The 19,549-nt window shown below is 41.0% G+C and overlaps 1 protein-coding gene across 2 annotated transcripts in view; it reads left to right on the top strand.

Annotated features, from left to right (window-relative positions):
- LOC126239112 (gamma-butyrobetaine dioxygenase-like) overlaps positions 1–19,549 on the top strand; it is a 213,588-nt gene that overhangs the window by 158,182 nt on the left and 35,857 nt on the right. For both annotated transcript variants that reach the window (XM_049947837.1, XM_049947836.1), the window contains exon 5: positions 12,834–12,968. In XM_049947837.1, the coding sequence (XP_049803794.1) occupies positions 12,834–12,968 (135 nt within the window). The remainder of the gene's footprint in view (positions 1–12,833; positions 12,969–19,549) is intronic.

Here is a 19,549-nt window from a genome sequence, read left to right as displayed (position 1 = left end):
CAAGTCCAACCCCAGGGAAGGAGGATGCAGTAAAGGCAGCAGAACAGGCAACGCTGGCTGTGATGGAGGTGGTCACAAGGTGCCACCTATGACAATACAGGAGCCGGGACCCACTGTGGCTCCAACAGCTGAAGGGGACACCCACAGCAGAGGAGACAGAAGTGAAAATTTGGCAATAGTGGTGGAGATGGTGAGGGGACCACCACCTTGTAGGAGATGGCCAGGCAGACGGTAGATATAGGGGGTGGCGGAGGTGCACCCAGTGTGCAGCCACTCATGTCAGCCACACATGTGGTTGATGTGTTGCGACGCCATCCCCCAAGCCACACAGATGATGCAGAGGCATTGGCCGCAGGTACTCTCAATTACCGCTGGCACCCATTTCAGCCAGCAGCCAAACCCACAAGTCCAAACAGCTGTGCCAGCTGGAAGCATTGCTGTGCTGGTGCCGGCAGATGGCATTGCTTCAGATGAAACAGATGTAGCAGAGATGAAGGCTGATGATGGTGCAACAACCTGCCTGACTCTTAACGTCAACAGTATAAGAACTGAGGAACTGGTCAAGAGCTATGTCCAGCAACACATCCAAAACGTACTTTTTCATTTTAATCTTAAATGTTTGTGCTAGTCATTCTGCTTCCCCGTTCAACTGAGGGTGGAGAGGAGGAGCCATGACATGGTGAACACCATGTTTTTTTACAAAAATCTGCAAATTCCTGAGATATGAACTGGGGGCCATTGTCTGCAACTAAGATACACAGAAGGCCTTCCATCGCAAAAATTTTTGACAACACTGAAATTTTTGCTGCCACAGAAGTAGACAGACAAGGCACATAGAATAAGTGTCAATTACAATAAGCTAGTAGAAATTCAGAAAAGCTCCCAAAAAAATCTGTATGAATCCATTCCCAATGCTGCCATGGATTTGGCCACAGTGACAAAGAAGCATGGAGAGCCTCCTGACAGGTAGCACACAGTGGACAGGCCAAAACAACTCGTGCTATTTCCCCATCAATGCCTGGCCAAAAGACATGACTGTGTGCCAACACTTTTGTACATGAACAACCTAGTGGTCCACATGCAATAAATGCATAACCTCATGCCATAGGACTACAACCTGGGGAACAGTGTCCTCTGTAGCTAACAGCAGCACTCCTCCCAAAACTGAAAGTCGATTTTTTAATGCAAAATAATTTTTCAAAGAACCAGAAGCAAGGCCCAGAGGTTTGTCCAGCCAGCTGTGTTGCACAAAAGAAACAACTTTACTTAAAATGGGATCCACAGCTACCACAGCTGCAGTTTTAGTGGTAGTAATACAAAAACCGTAAACTACATTTTGAGCTTCCACATCCAAACGAAAAGAAAGCAATTCTTCTTTATCAAATGCTGTATCTGGACAAGTTGGCTAATGTGATAAGTTGTCAGCATTTGCATGTTGCGCCACAGGTTGAAAATTTATCTCATAATAGTATTGTAACAGGAAAAGAGCCCACTGCTGTAAGCGATGTGTGGATTTGTCCAAAGGGTTAAAAAGAGACACCAGTGATTTGTGGTCTGTGATCAGTTGAAACTTGGGCCCGAATATAAAAAACACGAAATTCTTTTTAGAGCATATGTGATTGTCAAAGCCATTTTCTCTGTCTGAGAATAATGTTGTTGCAGTGAATTTAAGGATTCAGAGGTGTATGCAATAGGATGTTCAGATCTGTCTGCATACTTGTGAACAAGGACAGCATCCAGGCCAAACCGAGATGTGCCCGTCACTGACGCAAGGTGCTGGCCTGGCTGAAAAGTGGCCAAACAGGGGTCCGACTCAGCTTTTTTTCAGCAACTTCAATGCCTGGTGACAAGCAAGGGACCAGCGGAAAGGAACATCTTTACATAATAATGCATGAACTGGTTGTGCCACAGTAGCAGTATGTGGTATGAATTTGTGGTAGTTTGCAATTTTGTATAAAAATGCCTGTAATTCCTTGATGGATATGAGGTGTGGCAATGTGGCAGTAGCATCAGTATGTTGGCACAATGGTTTAATACCAGCACACAACACTTCAAACCCCGAATAAATAATGGATGGTTGAAAAGACTGTGTCTCATCCAAATTGCACTTTAACCCTCAGACTGTAAAACAGAAAATAGGGCACAAAGGTTCCACAAATGTTCATCTGTAGAGGCACCAGACACTACTGTTTCATCTAAATAGTTGATGCAGCATGGACCCAACACAATAAGTTGTTCTAAAAAGCTTTGAAAAATGGCAAGTTCACTTGCCATGCCAAATGGCAAATGCTGGTATTAATAAAGCCCACATGGAGTGTTTATAATTAGGTGTTTCGATTCCTTATCGAGTGGCCTCTGACAAGTCAGTCTTTGAAAAATAATGGTCCCCCAATAATTTTGCTAACGGCTTGTCAGGGCACAGCCAAGGATAGGTATTGGCAGTTGACTGTGCATTAATAGATTTTTAAAAATCACCACAGAGGCATAATTTACCAGTAAGTTTTTTGACTCCAGTGGTGCTGACCATTCCCTGGAAGAAATAGTTTGAATAACCTCAAGGGTTTGAAGGTGATACAATTCTGCTTTGACGTGATCCTGTAAGGTTACCAGTGCTTGGTGGGCCCAGAAAAACTGGGAGCAGGCAGACTGTTTCATTATAATGTGAGCTGAAATCCTGTTGCACAACAAAGTCCTGGAGAAATAGAGAGGAAAATTTGGCACAGGTAGCTTCTAACTGTTGATATGGAACTTTATCAGAAACGAAATGCACTTTGTCATTGATGGAGGATCTGAAAAGTTTCCACGTATCTAATCCAAACAGATCTTTGGTGTAAGCATTTTCCACAACTAAAACTTTACTGAATGATCCATAGCTTTTTAAATCAAAAGTACAGAAAACCATCCAAGAATGAAATCTATTGTTTGTTGTAACTCACCAATCTCCATGATACTGGAACCAGAGGGGAGAACCCAAATTGGCATAAGTTTGAGAGTTCACTAACATTGCTGCTGCACCCATCTCCATCCTGCATGGTTTGTCAAATGCCATGCACTTCCGTATATGACATGCTTGGAGATACTGTCACTTCTGATGCACCATTCACATCGGTGTCATTTCATTCTTGGTTTCGGAAGAGAATTATACACAGAAACATGTGTCCTCTCGTATGTCACCTATTACACATTCCCATTGCTTGGAACATGGAATTCATTCATGTTGAACGAAGCAGTAGGGGCATAAGGCAACGGAGCATGAGGCTGTCACCGTTGTGATGCAAACTGCTATTGTTGCAAACAACAATTATCTATAAGACGCTGAGACATCTGCTGGACTGCTGCAAGGGTGTCTATATTCCCTTGCAAACTGACTGAAGGCTGGGACAAGTGAGAGGAACTGACTTCTGAAACTTCCAGCCAGGCTCTGCCAGGCTACCTGCAGCCTGTGAAACTTCAAATGACTGTGCTATGTTCAGTACTTCCACAAGAATAAGATTTTCACATTGTGGTGCTTGCTTCCAAACTTCCCTATCAGGACCAAAATGTATGATTGCATCTCAAACCATATGATCTGCATAGGATTCCTTATGAACATTTGTCACAAAATTACAATGATGTGTAAGACCATGTAGTTCTGCTGCTTGTTGTGGCCGCTTTTGGCAGCAGTAAAGCTACACACGAGCAGCAATAATGTAAGTATATTTACAGTGATAGGTAGAAAGGAACTCACATATCACATCAAAAGAAATACTTGAAAGTTCTTGTACGGGGGTGAGCTGACACAACAACCAATACATGTGAGGTGAAATCAATGACAAAAAAATGGCCTTTCACAAGTTTACGTCTGTTACCCCAAATGCCTGCAAATGTTGCTGTGGGGACTTTTTGTGAGCATCCAGTCTTCTGCTGCATCGTCGTACGCAGGGAACAGCAGTGGTTGTGCCGATGTAGTTGTTAAACTGCAAATAGCAGCTGTAGCCCCCACTGTTGCTCAGGAAGAGATATAAGCACTGCCTTCATGGAAATTACACTCAAAGGACCAGTGACTGTAGTGGAACACGTGGAGTCAAATATCATACGCATCACCAGAAAGTGTTCTAACGCACGAAGACCATAAATTATTGCTCAAGTAGTACACGCACATGGAAGATATGGTATAACACAATAGCAGTACATAAGTGGCCTGTGGAGCTTTGTGCTCTGGCCTATACATCCATTAGTTCCAACAGAGGGCATAGCCAGCAGACTGCACATGCAACTGCTGTTGTAGCTGGGTGGCTTCTAGTGGCTGAATCAAGCACAAACTTCACACACCAACTATGAAGTGGTGCACACACAAAATTGGTAGTAACAACAAAATGCAGTTTGCTCAAAACTGCAGCTCTGTGAAAACAAAATCTGCTGTTGGGTAATATTCAAAATTGTGTTACTCCAGCCTGTACATTAGTAAGACGCTTGCATCCTTCCTCTACCAAGACATTGCTTCTCAGGCATGTCTTACTTTTTGACAGAGGATCTTCTGAAGTCATCCAGTGTGTGAGAAGGGTTCTCTTCATGGTGCACTCCAAATTTCATGTGGTCCTGATCATGTTCCATTTGGTTCACATGAGCAGACACTGCAGTACTTTCCATTTAGTTGATTCCTTCCTGAAGAAGGTGTTCATGAGATGGTGTGGCATGCTCAAGTACTATCATCTTGAAAGACAAGTCCATCACTGAAATGCTGGCTGTAGAACTGGACTATAGGTTGGAGGACCATGTTCTGATACTGCACAGCCAGTAAATTACCCTCATAGTGATGAGAGGCATCTAACAGCTACGGATGAAACCAGCCCGAAATGTGACCAGCCCACTTCTATGCTGAACTTGTATGCTTGAGACACATTGGTACCTGGTCACCTCCACATTTCTCTGCAACAGCCATCAAACATCGAACAAATACTGCACATGAAACTTCCTGGCAGATTACAACTGTGTGCCGGACCGAGACTCAAACTTAGGACCTTTGCCTTTCATAGGCAAGTGCTCTACTCTACTGAGTTTTGAGTCTCAGTACAGCACACAGTTTTAATCTGCCAAGAAGTTTTGTATCAGTGAAAATCAGTGAAAATTTCATTCTGGCAAGCTGTGTCCAAGCCATGTCTCCGCAATGTCCCTTCTTCCAGGAGTGATAGTTCTGCAGGGGTTGCAGAGGAGCTTCTGTGAAGTTTGGAAGGTAGGTGACGAGGTAATGGCAGAATTGAAGCTGTGAGGAGGTTGTGAGTCATGCTTGGGTAGCTCAGTTGGTAGAGCACTTGCCTGCGAAAGGCAAATGTCCTGAGTTCAAGCGAAAAGTTTTAATCTGCCTGGAAGTTCCATATCAGTGCACACTCTACTACAGAGTGAAACTTTCATACTGGAAATGCTGAACATGTCGGTGAAGAGAATCCGATGCTGCAAATCCAGGTTCTGTTCCAGGTGTTCTGTTGCCCATTATCTTTATTGCATTGTTGTTTGTAATGGATATCTGCAGCTGGAGATGGCTGTGTACTGTCAGCATTGTCAAAGGTCTTCCAGTTGACTCTAAAAAAAGGCAGGGCATAAATCTGTTACATTGTCCTCAGAATACCTGTATGCCACAATTGGTAGGTAGCAGCCACAATGCAGTTTTTCAATGTTTTGTGTCTTGCAGTAGTGACTTGATGTTCAAATGACACTGGTGAGGAGTATGCCAGATTGGCAGGCAACTTTCCATACTGACAGCCCAGTGATTATAAGTACATAGTCAAAGCTTGAGTAAACCCTTTGATACATGTTGTCAGAGAAAGTACTCACAAGCCGCCATTCATGATTGGAGATACAGATCACTTTACTGAAATGCACTGAGAATGCAGGATTATTTTCATATTAATTACGCAGATGGATGTAAGCAACAATTTTCTGTGATTAAAATAGTATTGAGAAAGAGTTAAAAAACAAAGCACATTATGAGAACATTGCAAAACTTTTATTGAGTAGTTTCTATTATTTGTATTTTTGTAACTGACTTGAGTGGATCAAACTTACCAATGTAAGTAGCCAACTGCCTTGCCTCATTGAATACACCAATTCTCATCAGATCACCAAAGTTAAGCAATGTCAGACATGGCCAGTACTTGTATGGGTACACCACATACTGTTGACTGGGATGATGGTGCAAAATCCCTGATCATGTCTTTGAGCCACTGTCCTGGGTTAAATTCCAAACATATACACAATGTCTCATGAAGTGAGGGCTGATTCTGTTGATGGTGATCTGTCCATCAGATTGGAACATTAAGCTCCTTGGCCCCCTTGGTGCTATTCAAGATGAGTGGGTTATGTGCTAGCACTGGGTTTCTCATTATCATCCCACACAAACAAGACACCATACTACACACACCCATTACTGTCACTTACACTTATTAGATGCAATTAAAACACACTCTTCTCACATTTCATGAAGGAAAAGTACCACTTTGCATGAAGGATAGAAAAATTTTTCCAATTAGGCAGCTGAACCTGCCCTTCTAAGCCTCTCAACAAATAGTACCTTGTTTTTACCATATAGAAGCACCCCACCAGTACACAATATTTGAGTCTGCTAAGTGTGTGTGACTGTGACAACAGTCCCTTCATTCTGTTTCCTCAAATACTCTTATGTTAAGCTAATATCCTGTTGGCTGCTTTGGTTGCCACAAGTTTTGTATATATGTAAATTCGTGCACTCAGGCTTCGCAGCATGACTCCTCACATGCCAATAAAAAATGTCTCTCACAAAATTTCGTCTGGCAACTACATACAGCAGAAAAAGGATGTTAGAGAGTGGCAATCTGGCAACACTGTAACCACATGTGTGGTAAGTGCCTCTGGCAGCACATATTAGTCATGCTGTATAGTTTGAGCAGTGGATAGAGTTTTGGCTTAGCATGCAGGAAGTTGATGGTTCGATCCTCAGTTTGGGCACATTTTTTTTATTTGCTAATTTCATTCTGACATTTCATACTATAATATACACTGCTTCTTAGGTCACATGTACCCTTAATTTACAACATCTTGTAAAGCTGAGCATAACAAAAAATGTTCAAATGTGTGTGAATTCCTAATGGACCAAACTGCTGAGGTCATTGGTCCCTAGACTTACACACTACTTAAACTAACTTATGCTAAGAACAAGACACATACCCACTCCCCAGGGGGGACCCGAACCTCTGGAAGGAGGGGCCGCACAATACATGACATGGCACCTCAAACCACGGCCACTCCACCCAGCAAACATAACAAATATGTGGTTAGATGAATAAGAAGTAGACCTGTCATAGGAAAGAATAACTACAAAAACAATATCAGTTTTGAGATGCTAAAGATGATAGCACAGCACAATAACACAACATCTACTTGTCATTTATACTACATGTAAGAGGAGTGTTCAGATGTCGCACATTAGTAACCAGTGACAATAATAATGTCCATATTAATGACCAAGTGACCTTCACAATAGAATACATTGTCCTCAGGTCAACAGATGTCCAAAGTACCCCCCCCCCCCTGCATGTCCAAACATTGCACAATCCGCCGGATCATACAGCTCTGGACCCTTAGCAGCAAAACTGCGTACACAGAAACAAGAGCAGCATGAACACACGCTACCAGTTCTTCCACATTCATAGGTGGAGAAGAGTATACATGCTCCTTCAGGTGTCCCCACAGGAAGAAATCCAGGGGATTTATGTCAGGTGAATGCAGTGGCCATACAACTGGACCTCCACGTCCGAGCTACTTCCCTGGAAATGTTCTGTCCAAATACTGTTGCACATTAATTCCAGAGTGTGAAGGTGCACCATCATGTAGTTGACCATCTTCCAGCATGTCAGGCAGATAGTTTGAGAGGAATGCATGATACCTTAGTGCAGTCAACTGGTCAGACAACATATAGGGTCCATAACACCTGTTGCCCAATATTCCGGTCCAAAATGTACTTGATATCCAAGGTTGCAGGTGACGTGCTGGTTAACCTCAGACCAATGGTAGGCACTACACATATTGAAGACACCCTCATGCATGAATGCTGCTTCATCCGACCATATTACGGTGTTCACGAAGTCATTGTTGGCTTCCTGTTGTTGTTGGAACCATTCACAGAATTGCATCTGCTGATGGCAATCTGCAGGATGCAGGTGTTGCATGGAAGCATAATGATAGGGGTGAAGCCCATGCTCATGCAGCATGTAATGATAATGCATTGTGAGACACACAGCTGCCTTGCTATGCTACATGTACTTTGCTGAGGTTCTTGGTGTACAACCTCCAGAATAGCTTCCTCAATAGCTGGAGTACAGCGAATCCGTGGATGACCTCTGTTATGCGATGGTGGAAGGTGAGAAACTGACTTCTGAAGGCGCTGCCTCAGACAACAAAACACATTTTTATCTGGAGTGCATTGATGAGGATATCTAGCAGCGTATTCACAAGCGGCAACACAAGCCCAGTTATCATATTCACCAAGGACCAGAGGCATATCCATGTATTCATCATTTGTGTATGCCAAACGTCTGCCACACTGGTTTAGATGTTTACAATGAGAAAATTTGATACATGCACGCATGTACATTGGAGTCTGTCATGGGTGTGTTACTCCATTCGCAACTAGTCCCTGTCTGGTGGACAGAGCATACAGTATAAATACGCCATCAGTCCTGCATGCTGTTCCATCTAACACACGTTACCCCTCTGACAGATATTGTTCTGCATGTTTCATCCTGATATCTCTAATTGTGAAACATTCAGTTTCAAATTACACTGTTTCCTGAACAGTAATAGATGGTATGTTTCCACAATCCCATTGATAGAATAATAATAATAACTATGGAAGAGTTACAACTACTGGTTTATATAGGAGCACTCACTACACTAAATATACACACTAGGCAGAGATCAGAACAAACCAACACACAGAAGAAACCCACAAGACCAGCATGGCAACACAGGCTACAGATCAGAATAGAAAAACTGAGAAAAGACATCGAACAGCTAACACAATTTATAAGAAATGAAATATCAGGCAAAAAACGAAAAAAGGTTAGGTAAAATCTCACAACAAGAAGCGATAGAGCAATTAGATGAAAAGAAGCAGAAATTACATGCATTGCCCAAATGACATAGAAGATGCAAAAAAAGTGAAAATAGAAGGAAACAAAACCAAACATTCAAACAAACCAAAAGAAATTTTATCAGACAATAGATAACACACACATTAAAATAGACAACCCACCAAACATAACAGACATGGAACAGTTCTGGAGCAACATATCGTCAAACCCGGTACAACATAACAGGCATGCACGGTGGTTACAAGCAGAAACAGACACATACAAGATGATACCACAAATGCCCGAAGTGATAATTTTGCAACATGAAGTCACCCGAGCAATTAATTATACGCACAATTGGAAAGCCCCTGGAAAAGATAAAATAGCAAATTTCTGGCTAAAGAAGTTCACCTCAACACATCCACATCTAACTAAATTATTTAACATAATAGAGGGAAACATTCCACGTGGGAAAAATATATCTAAAAACAAAGATGATGTGACTTACCAAATGAAAGCGCTGGCACGTCGATAGACACACAAACATACACACAAAATTCTAGCTTTCGCAACCAACTGTTGCTTCATCAGGAAAGAGGGAAGGAGAGGGAAAGACGAAAGGATGTGGGTTTTAAGGGAGAGGGTAAGGAGTCATTCCAATCCTGGGAGCGGAAAGACTTACCTTAGGGGGAAAAAAGGACGGGTATACACTCGCACACACACACATATCCATCCACACATATATGTGTGTGTGTGTGTGTGTGTGTGTGTGTGTGTGTGTGTGTGTGTGTGTGTGTGTGTGTGTGTGCGAGTGTATACCCGTCCTTTTTTCCCACTAAGGTAAGTCTTTCCGCTCCCGAGATTGGAATGACTCCTTACCCTCTCCCTTAAAACCCACATCCTTTCGTCTTTCCCTCTCTTTCCCTCTTTCCTGACGAAGCAACAGTTGGTTGCGAAAGCTAGAATTTTGTGTGTGTGTCTATTGATGTGCCAGTGCTTTTGTTTGGTAAGTCACATCATCTTTGTTTTTAGATATAAATTATTTAACAGTTACATTGCAGACCCATACACATTCCCTGATACACTTACACATGGAATAAATTATCTGAAACCTAAAGATCAAGCAGACACAGCAAACCCAGCAAAATATCACCCCATAACATGCCTACCAACAATATACAAAATATTAACTTCAGTCATTAGGCAGAAATTAATCACACATACAACACAGAATAAAATTATAAATGAAGAACAAAAAGGCTGTTGCAAAGGAGCACGAGGATGTAAAGACCAACTGATAATAGATGCAGACGTGACATATCAAGCTAAAACTAAACAAAGGTCGCTACACTATGCATACATTGATTACCAAAAAGCTTTTGATAGTGTACCCCACTCATGGTTACTACAAATATTGTAAATATACAAAATAGATCCTAAATTGATACATTTCCTAAACATAGTAATGAAAAATTGGAAAACCACACTTAATATCCAAACAAATTCAAATAATATCACATCACAACCAATACAGATTAAGCGTGGAATATACCAAGGAGACTCATTAAGTCCTTTCTGGTTATGCCTTGCTCTGAACCCACTATCCAACATGTTAAATAATACAAATTATGGATACAATATTACTGGAACATACCAACACAAAATCACACATTTGCTATACATGGATGATCTAAAACTACTGGCAGCAACAAATCAACAACTCAACCAATTACTAAAGATAACAGAAATATTCAGCAAAGATATAAATATGGCTTTTGGAACAGACAAATGTAAGAAAAATAGCATAGTCAAGGGAAAACACACTAAACAAGAAGATTACATATTGGATAACCACAGTGACTGCATAGAAGCGATGGAAAAAACAGATGCCTATAAATATCTAGGATACAGACAAGAAATAGGAATAGATAATACAAATATTAAAGAAGAACTAAAAGAAAAATATACACAAAGACTAACAAAAATACTGAAAACAGAATTGACAGCAAGAAACAAGACAAAAGCTATAAATACCTATGCCATACCAATATTTACCTACTCATTTGGAGTAGTGAAATGGAGTAACACAGACCTAGAAGCACTCAATACACTTACACGATCACAATGCCACAAATATAGAAGACATCACATACATTCAGCAACAGAAAGATTCACATTAAGCAGAAAGGAAGGAGGATGGGGATTTATAGACATAAAAAACCTACATTATGGACAGGTAGACAATTTAAGAAAATTCTTTCTAGAACGATCAGAAACTAGCAAAATACACAAAGTGATCACTCATATAAATACATCGGCTACACCATTGCAATTTCATAACCACTTCTACAACCCTTTAGATCACATAACATCAACGGATACGAAGAAAGAAAATTGGAAAAAGAAAACACTACATGGCAAGCACCCGTATCATCTAACACAGCCACACATCGATCAAGACGCATCCAACACATGGCTAAGAAAAGGCAATATATACAGTGAGACGGAAGGATTCATGATTGCAATACAGGATCAAACAATAAACACAAGATATTACAGCAAGCATATTATTAAGGATCCCAATACCACAACAGATAAATGCAGACTTTGCAAACAACAAATAGAAACAGTAGATCACATCACAAGCGGATGTACAGTACTAGCAAATACAGAATACCCCCAAAGACATGATGATGTAGCAAAAATAATACATCAACAACTTGCCATACAACATAAACTAATAAAACAACACATTCCCACATACAAGTATGCACCACAAAATGTAGTGGAGAATGATGAATACAAATTATGCTGGAACAGAACCATTATAACAGATAAAACAACACCACATAACAAACCTGACATCATACTCACCAATGAAAAGAAGAAATTAACAGAACCAATCGAAATATCCATACCCAATACAACAAATATACAGAAGAAAACAGGAGAAAAAATTGAAAAATACATCCAACTGGCTGAGGAAGTCAAAGACATGTGGCATCAGGATAAAGTTGACATCATACCAATTATACTATCAACTACAGGAGTCATACCACACAATATCCACCAGTACATCAACGCAATACAGCTACATCCAAACGTATATATACAACTACAGAAATCTGTAATTATTGATACATGTTCAGTTACCCGAAAGTTCCTAAATGCAATGTAACATATACCGTACAGTTAAAAGGAAGTCACGCTTGATCAAGGTTCGCATCATTGTCCATTTTTAACCAGACATAACATCTGAGACAGGAAAGAGAAATAATAATAATAATAATAATAATAATAATAATACATTTAGATACATACTAAACAGCCTATGGTTACCAGACTCAATGTTGAAAGGCATAATTAGTGGGACCATGGTTAGAACACAAACAAATAGTAACTTAGTTCAGACATTGATTGCAAAGCACATTGCTAGTCCTACTGGTAAAGTAAGGCCCTAACGAAATGTCTATATATAGGGGGTACAGGGGATTTCAAAATTTGGTAGAGCTTAAAATGATTTTATGCAGTGTTTTAACATGTTCTTGTTTTTGCATGTGGCATTAGTTGGGAATAGTATAACAATAAGGAGCTGCTATTTGAAGTAAGTCAGTTGCCATACCACACTATTAATTTCAAGGACTAGACACAATTATCTAATGTAAGAATAAACTCTAATCTTTATCAGGATACCTTTACTACAGTGTACTGGAAATTTTTGTATTATTGATGTTTTTAATTTCATTTCAGTGACCAATCTCTTCTCTTATGGCTTGAGGCTTTAGCTGTTTATGGTGTGGCAATAGTTACTGAGACACCTAGCAGTAAAGAAGAGATTTCTAAACTAGCCAACAGAATTGCTTTTCCTCGGAAAACACATTATGGGTAAGCAACTTCTCACAATAGAACCAGATATATAACCTACTACCAATATGAACCATCCAGGTGAGAGCAGTGCCACCTTACGAGGAATGACTGGTAGTCAGACCCATGCACAATACATGTAGTATTAGTGAGCATGCTATCCATGTGTAGAATGGGAAAGGTGTGCAATCTATCTAAATTTGACGAAGGACAGATTTTGCTGGCCTGGAGGCTCAATATGAGCATTTCAGAAACTTCATGATTTTTCAGGTGTTCTAGGATGCTGTGGTGAGTGTTTTCAACACGTGGCAAAAGCAAAGTGAAACCATGTCCAGACATCATGTGGTTGGGCGGCCACCTCTAATTACAGACATTGGATGTTGTAGACTGGGCAGACTAGTGAAACAGGGCAGGAGGTGAACTGTGGTGGAAGTAACATCAAGGCTTTAATGCTGGCAGAATACAAGTGTGACTGAACACACAGTGCACCAAACACTCCTAATGATGGGCCTCCTCAGCTGACAACCCATGCATGTGCCTATGTTAACACTACAACATCAGCAACTACAACTGAAATGGGCACATGACCATTGGCACTGGATGTTGGCACAGTGGCTGAGCATTGCACAGTCTGGTGAATCTTGACACCTTCTTCGTCATGCCAATGGGAGGGCAGGAAGCCATCACCTTCCAGGAGAGCAACTCCTTGACACCTGTACTGCAGGATGGAGGCAAGATGGTGGCAGCTCCGTTATACTCTGGGGAACATTCTTGTGGCCATTCATGGGTGCAGTGGAGCTCATGCAAGGCACAGTGATGGCGAAGGAGTATTGTACACTGGTTGCAGACTATGTACACCCCTTCACGATGATCATGTTTCCTGATGGCAATAGTGTTTTTCAACAAGATAATACCCATGTCTCAAGGCCAGGAGTGTGATGGAGTGGTTTGAGGAACACAGTGGTTAGTTACAGTTGATGCACTGGTCCCCCAACTTGCCAGGTCTAAACCCAATCAAACACATCTGGTATGTGACTGAACATGATGTCAGATATCACTGCGCCCTCCCTCCCTGGGATTCACCAGAATTTTGTGACATTCATGTGCAGATGTGGTGCAAGCTCCCTCCAGTGACTCACTAAGGTCTCATTGCTTCCATGCCATCACATGACATGTCGCTGCAATTATCCTACCAAAGGTGGATAATACCGGCTATTATGTCGATGGTCTTAATGTTCTGGCTCATCAGTGTACCTTCTGAACATAGCATTATTTTCTCACTAGCTAACTTCCACTAGCTACAGATTCTAAATGTGTACTATATATGGAATAACTTAAATACTTGATTGTAAAAGAAATTTTTTGTTAGAATTTATGGTCTTATCAAAAGTATGGATGAATAGTTCTTGTGTTGACAAGAAGAGGACAGCAGTCTGCTGTGGTCATGCAGTGGGAATAGTTGTTTGGAATTTGTTTTGTTTCATTTGGGAGAGACAAATCTAAATCATTATGTCCACCAACCAGTTTCAAACTACTGGTAACGTATTTCATATCCCCCAACCTAATATCATATCATTCTGCCAACAATCTTTCGTTTTGGTGGAGATAACCTGTATTTAGTGCATTTGATAGCAGCTTGCTAAAAGTAAATACATGAATTGCCTTTCACTGTGATACCTCAAGTTTCCTCATCACAACTTTTGTGGGCAGTATTTTAACAATCATCTGAACCATTTTATATCCTTGCCAAAGAGCTCAGAAGACTTTTATCATGATGTATGATAACTGAAATGTATGGTGGTGGGTGGGTCTCTAGTTCATAGTACTCTGAGCAAACACACTGATAATATCAAGGCAGCACAAAACACATAATCACACAACACATACACCAGATTTGTCTTTGGAGAACAAAGTAATTTTTTTCAAAAATAGCTGAGCACTTAAAATAAAAGATGAATAATAAAACATAAAAAATTATTTTTTGAATGGTTTCATGATGCCGTCAGCTGTCATTCTCTTTATTTCATGTACGATTGTACAATTTTGGCCTTAGGGCATTGCCACTTATCTAAAACAGAAGCATTATACATCGCATACATTAGTGACACTTATGATTTTGATTTAGGAACAAGTCATATCTGTGGATATATTAGGAGCATTATAACTTACTTTATGCATGATTTTTCGTAGACAAGTATGCCATGTATGTCATTGCTTATGTCTACACATTATGCTCATAAAATAAATTAGAGAGGTTTTATGGTATTTTAGGAGCACATTGCTTTCAAGCAGTTGTTGTAAAGCTATTATATATAAGGTCCATGTTTTAACCTACATAACACTAGGAAGATTATAATTATTTTACAGAAATTTGTTAATTAACCTGCATATGCTTTTGTTCTCAATTACGAGGGCGGTTCAGAAAGTAACCTCCGATTGGTCACAGTGCGGGTTGTGGGGGGAGTAGCGACGCCATCTGTGCGTTCACGCACTCAACAGGTCAGTCGGCATCAAGCCGTCGTCGAGTGAACGTCGTACCTGCGCTAGTTTAGTTTTTGTGGCAGTTTGAAATGTGTGCTGCAATAGAAAACCCCGCCAAATGTGAAGTGCATGCTGTCATAAGGTTTTTTACAGCCAAAGGATATTCTGCAGCAGCTATTCATCGTGAGCTTTGTGCCGTGTACGGACCAAGAGTTATGAGTGAAGGAGTTGTCCGTGAATGGGTACGTTTATTTAAAAGTGGACGAGAAAACGTTCATGATGAAGAGAGTAGTGACTGACGAACTCGTTCAGACAGTTGATGCAAAAGTTCGTGAAAATCGACGTTTCTCAATGTCGGAGTTGTCTACTGGTTTTCCACAGATTTCTAAGACTCTCTTGTACGAGATAGTGACAGCAAGATTGGCTCCAGGCACAAGCGGGTGATTTTTATGCAGAAGGAATTTCAAAGCTTGTGAAGAGATACGATAAGTGCCTCAATCGCTATGGAGACTATGTAGAAAAATAGTGCAAAGATGTAGTTGTAAGATGTATATATTAAAATATTTTTATTTAACTTGGTGTATTTTTTTAAATCAACCGGAGGTTACTTTCTGAACGGCCCTCGTATATTTAAGTATCGTTCATCATTGGCGTTGTAGCATCTTTTACCACAAGGAAGCAAGGGAGAGGACATTGTTATGGGTGGCCAGTATCCTTTTTCCACAACACAAATGCACATGTGGATTAATACAGTTATTTATTTACATGAACTGGAAAATTTACTTACCTGGAATAGAGTCATTGTTTGTGGTACAAGTTCATCAGTAATAGTCCTCTTGCAGACTGATTTAAACTAGTCCCGCTATAGTCATTAATCTGTTTGCTATGCACTGTCGTAGCCTGTGACCAACTAAATCCGCTCTGCAAGTAAACTGACAGATGCCAAACAGGATGATTGAGCAAGACTGAGGGACTGAGTGAGTGAGACCCTCCGATCAGCAGCGGCAGCCTAAATACATGCTGTCGAGAAAGTGTTGGCAGTGTGTTGCTTGTGCATGTGTCTCTCGCCTCTCTTGTGATAGGTGCGCTTGATCCAGCACCTACTAATCGATTATTGCACTTCATCTTTGCCAACCAATGTACTGGCAACAGCTTACACCAGTATCTACAGCAAGTTAGCTACACTGTCTTTTGGTTCAAAAGCAGACACTGAAACGAAATATGTCCTCGTTGTCTCTTGATTTCAATGCAGTAAAATTCACTGTCCTAGTGTGAGATTTGTAAGTGGCAGGCAGACTACACTGTCCAAACACTGGAATTTCCCGTCTGTTGTGACTAGTGAGGTGCTTGCTAAATTTATAATGGCACGATGAGTCTAACTGTTCATGTGTGGCATGATTAAGCAAAGTTACTGAGTCACCTGTGTCTAACTGAAAGTTCACACGATGGCCAACAATTTGTAATGAGACAAAAAGTTTGTTAGAACACTGTAGCACAGCACTAGGGTGAGAATGAGGCACAACCTTAACCTTACTTTTGGCAGAACCTGTTGTAGGCTTGTAAAACACAAGGTTCACTGCAGGTGCAGAAGCCTGTTTTCTCTGGGAGAGGACAATATTGGCATTTTTGTGCCATTGCAAACAAACTGCTTAGACATGGCCTTTTTTTCCATACATGTAACACATTGTGTTACGTGATGGGCAATCCCATTTTTATGACAAGCAAAACATCTAGAGCAAGACTTCACTAAATTCACAAGCCTGTTTACATGTCTATGTGGCTGCCCACACACCTGTGTACATGCTTATTGTTGTGACTGCTTGGGGTGGCCATGAATGGGGGGCAACTAGACCCTACAAATCAAGGCCTGGTCAAACTTATCAGCTGCTATGGCACTCGGATTATGTTTCTCTAAGATTTGCAGTACATGTGAAAGTGATGGATCAGAATATATTAAGATCTGTTTCCGTATTCTATTATCTGGGACACTGAGTGTTACTGCATCATGTAATCATTAAATCACTGTAAAAGTTGCCACAACTACACTTAAATTTACCCTTCCTAGTCATGCCTGTTAACTCTGCGTGCCATTGGCAGTATGTCTGTTCCGGTTTTTTCTGCAAGTGAAAGAACTGATATCTAGCTGCAGCTACTTGAACTTGCTGGTCAGAGTATTGAGTTAATGGAGCAATTACTTGGTCATAAAAAGCTCGTCAGGAGATGCAGCTGGGAATAGTTTTTGTATTAACCTGAACACTGGGGACCCCACATTGGAAAGAAAGTATTGTATCTTTAAAGTACTTTGAACATGATGAACTTGACTAGGTGCTTGGAACAGAGTCAGGTATTCAGTCCATTTGTCTTCTGTTTCCTTAAATTGTCAGAACATTGGTATACTGGTCAGTGGCACTTGTTAGGCTGGTTAGTCAGTCAGTTGTGGTTGAGCGGCCAACACAGCTTGTGCAGCCAATAGTTGTTGTACTGTCATCAGTAGGGTAGCGATTTGTTGGTTCTGAAACTGAAAAACTTGTGTTAGATCCATCACATTGGCTGTCTGTGGCTGAGGCGCAGGGGTGAGGAATTCACGGTTCACACAAATATGTTACATTAAAAAGCAAGCAAAGCCTCCGAAAAGAGAAATTTGACTAGTTCTGCAGCTCCCCTCCTGGAATACATTCAAGAACACAACAAATTAGCAGATAGAAACACTTGAGCATGAACACCCCTGCAAAACACAAGAGAAGCAAGCAAAATCGTCAGCCAAGTGGATTACCTTCGATTGCCACTGAATCAGCCTCGTTCGCCCCTGTAGCATCTTGTACCATAAGGAAGCAAGGGAGAGTATGTTATTATACGTGGCCAGTATCCTCTTTCTACAACAAAAATGCACACGTCGACTAATATGGTTCTTTATTTACACAAACTGGGACATTTACTTAACTGGAATAGATCCACGTTTGTGGTACAAGTAATAGTACTCTTGCAGTCTGATGTAAGCTAGTCCCACTATAGTCACTAACCTGGTCGCTGTGCACTGTCATAGCCTGTGATAAACTAAACCCACTATGAGAGGAAACTCAACAGATGCCAAACTGGATGATTTGGTGAGTGATTGAGTGAGTGAGTGAGTGAGGCAGCATGTTGCTTGTGTGTGTCCCTGGCCTGTATATTGATAGGCGCGCTTGATCCAGCACCTACTAATTGATCTTCACGCTGCTTCTTTGCCAGCCATTGTGCTGGCAACAGCTTACACCAGCACAGGTGTAGATATGATTACATGTAATTTCTTTAAAATAACTTGTAAATATCAGTTCCTTTACTGTGGGAACATGTTATTTTTCAATGGTTGGTACAAAGATCTTATGGGCTATTGTCAATTATTGTTGTGTGTTCCTTAAATTGTGTACTAACTTTTCTTCATGTTTGTCACATATAAGGTTTTGGGCATTCTTCTCAGTTTTTTTGTAGATTCCCAATTGGAAAAATGGTTCTGACATTCATCATGTGTGTCTCAATAATCGTTGCAGAATTAGTGCTTCTGTAGCTGATGTATGTTTTGGTATTCTTGAAACATCAAGTAATTTTGTTGGAAATAATACCTAGATATGGCCGTATAAGAACTTTATTTTTCATTTGTGTCTCTGGTAAAAGTTACTTCATCTATGGGATTGGCAAGTGTTTGATTGAAATCAAACAACAGAAAATCCAGGATGAAATGTAACAATATGAGAGAAGGAAAGTTGCTACTCACCATATAGCGGAGATGCTGATTCTTGATAGGCACAATAAAAAGATTCACACAATCGAAGCTTTCAGCCATTAAGGCCTTTGTCAGCAGTAGACACACACACACACACACACACACACACACACACACACACACAAGCGCAACTTGCACACACGTCTGCAGTCTCAGAGAGCTGAAACTACACTGCGAGCAGCAGCACCAGTGCATGATGGGAGTGGTGACTGGGTGGGGGTAAGGATGAGGCTGGGGCAGGAAGGGGGAGGAACAGTATGGTGGGAGTGGTGGACAGTGAAGTGTTGCAGTTTAGACAGAGGGTAGGAGAGAAGGTGCGAAGGAGGGAGGGAGGCGGAGGGAGGGGGTAAGTAGCGGAAAG

This window comes from Schistocerca nitens, chromosome 1 (assembly GCF_023898315.1).
Source record: "Schistocerca nitens isolate TAMUIC-IGC-003100 chromosome 1, iqSchNite1.1, whole genome shotgun sequence".
Taxonomy (NCBI): Eukaryota; Metazoa; Arthropoda; class Insecta; order Orthoptera; family Acrididae; genus Schistocerca; species Schistocerca nitens.
This window is presented reverse-complemented; position numbering and strand designations above follow the sequence as displayed.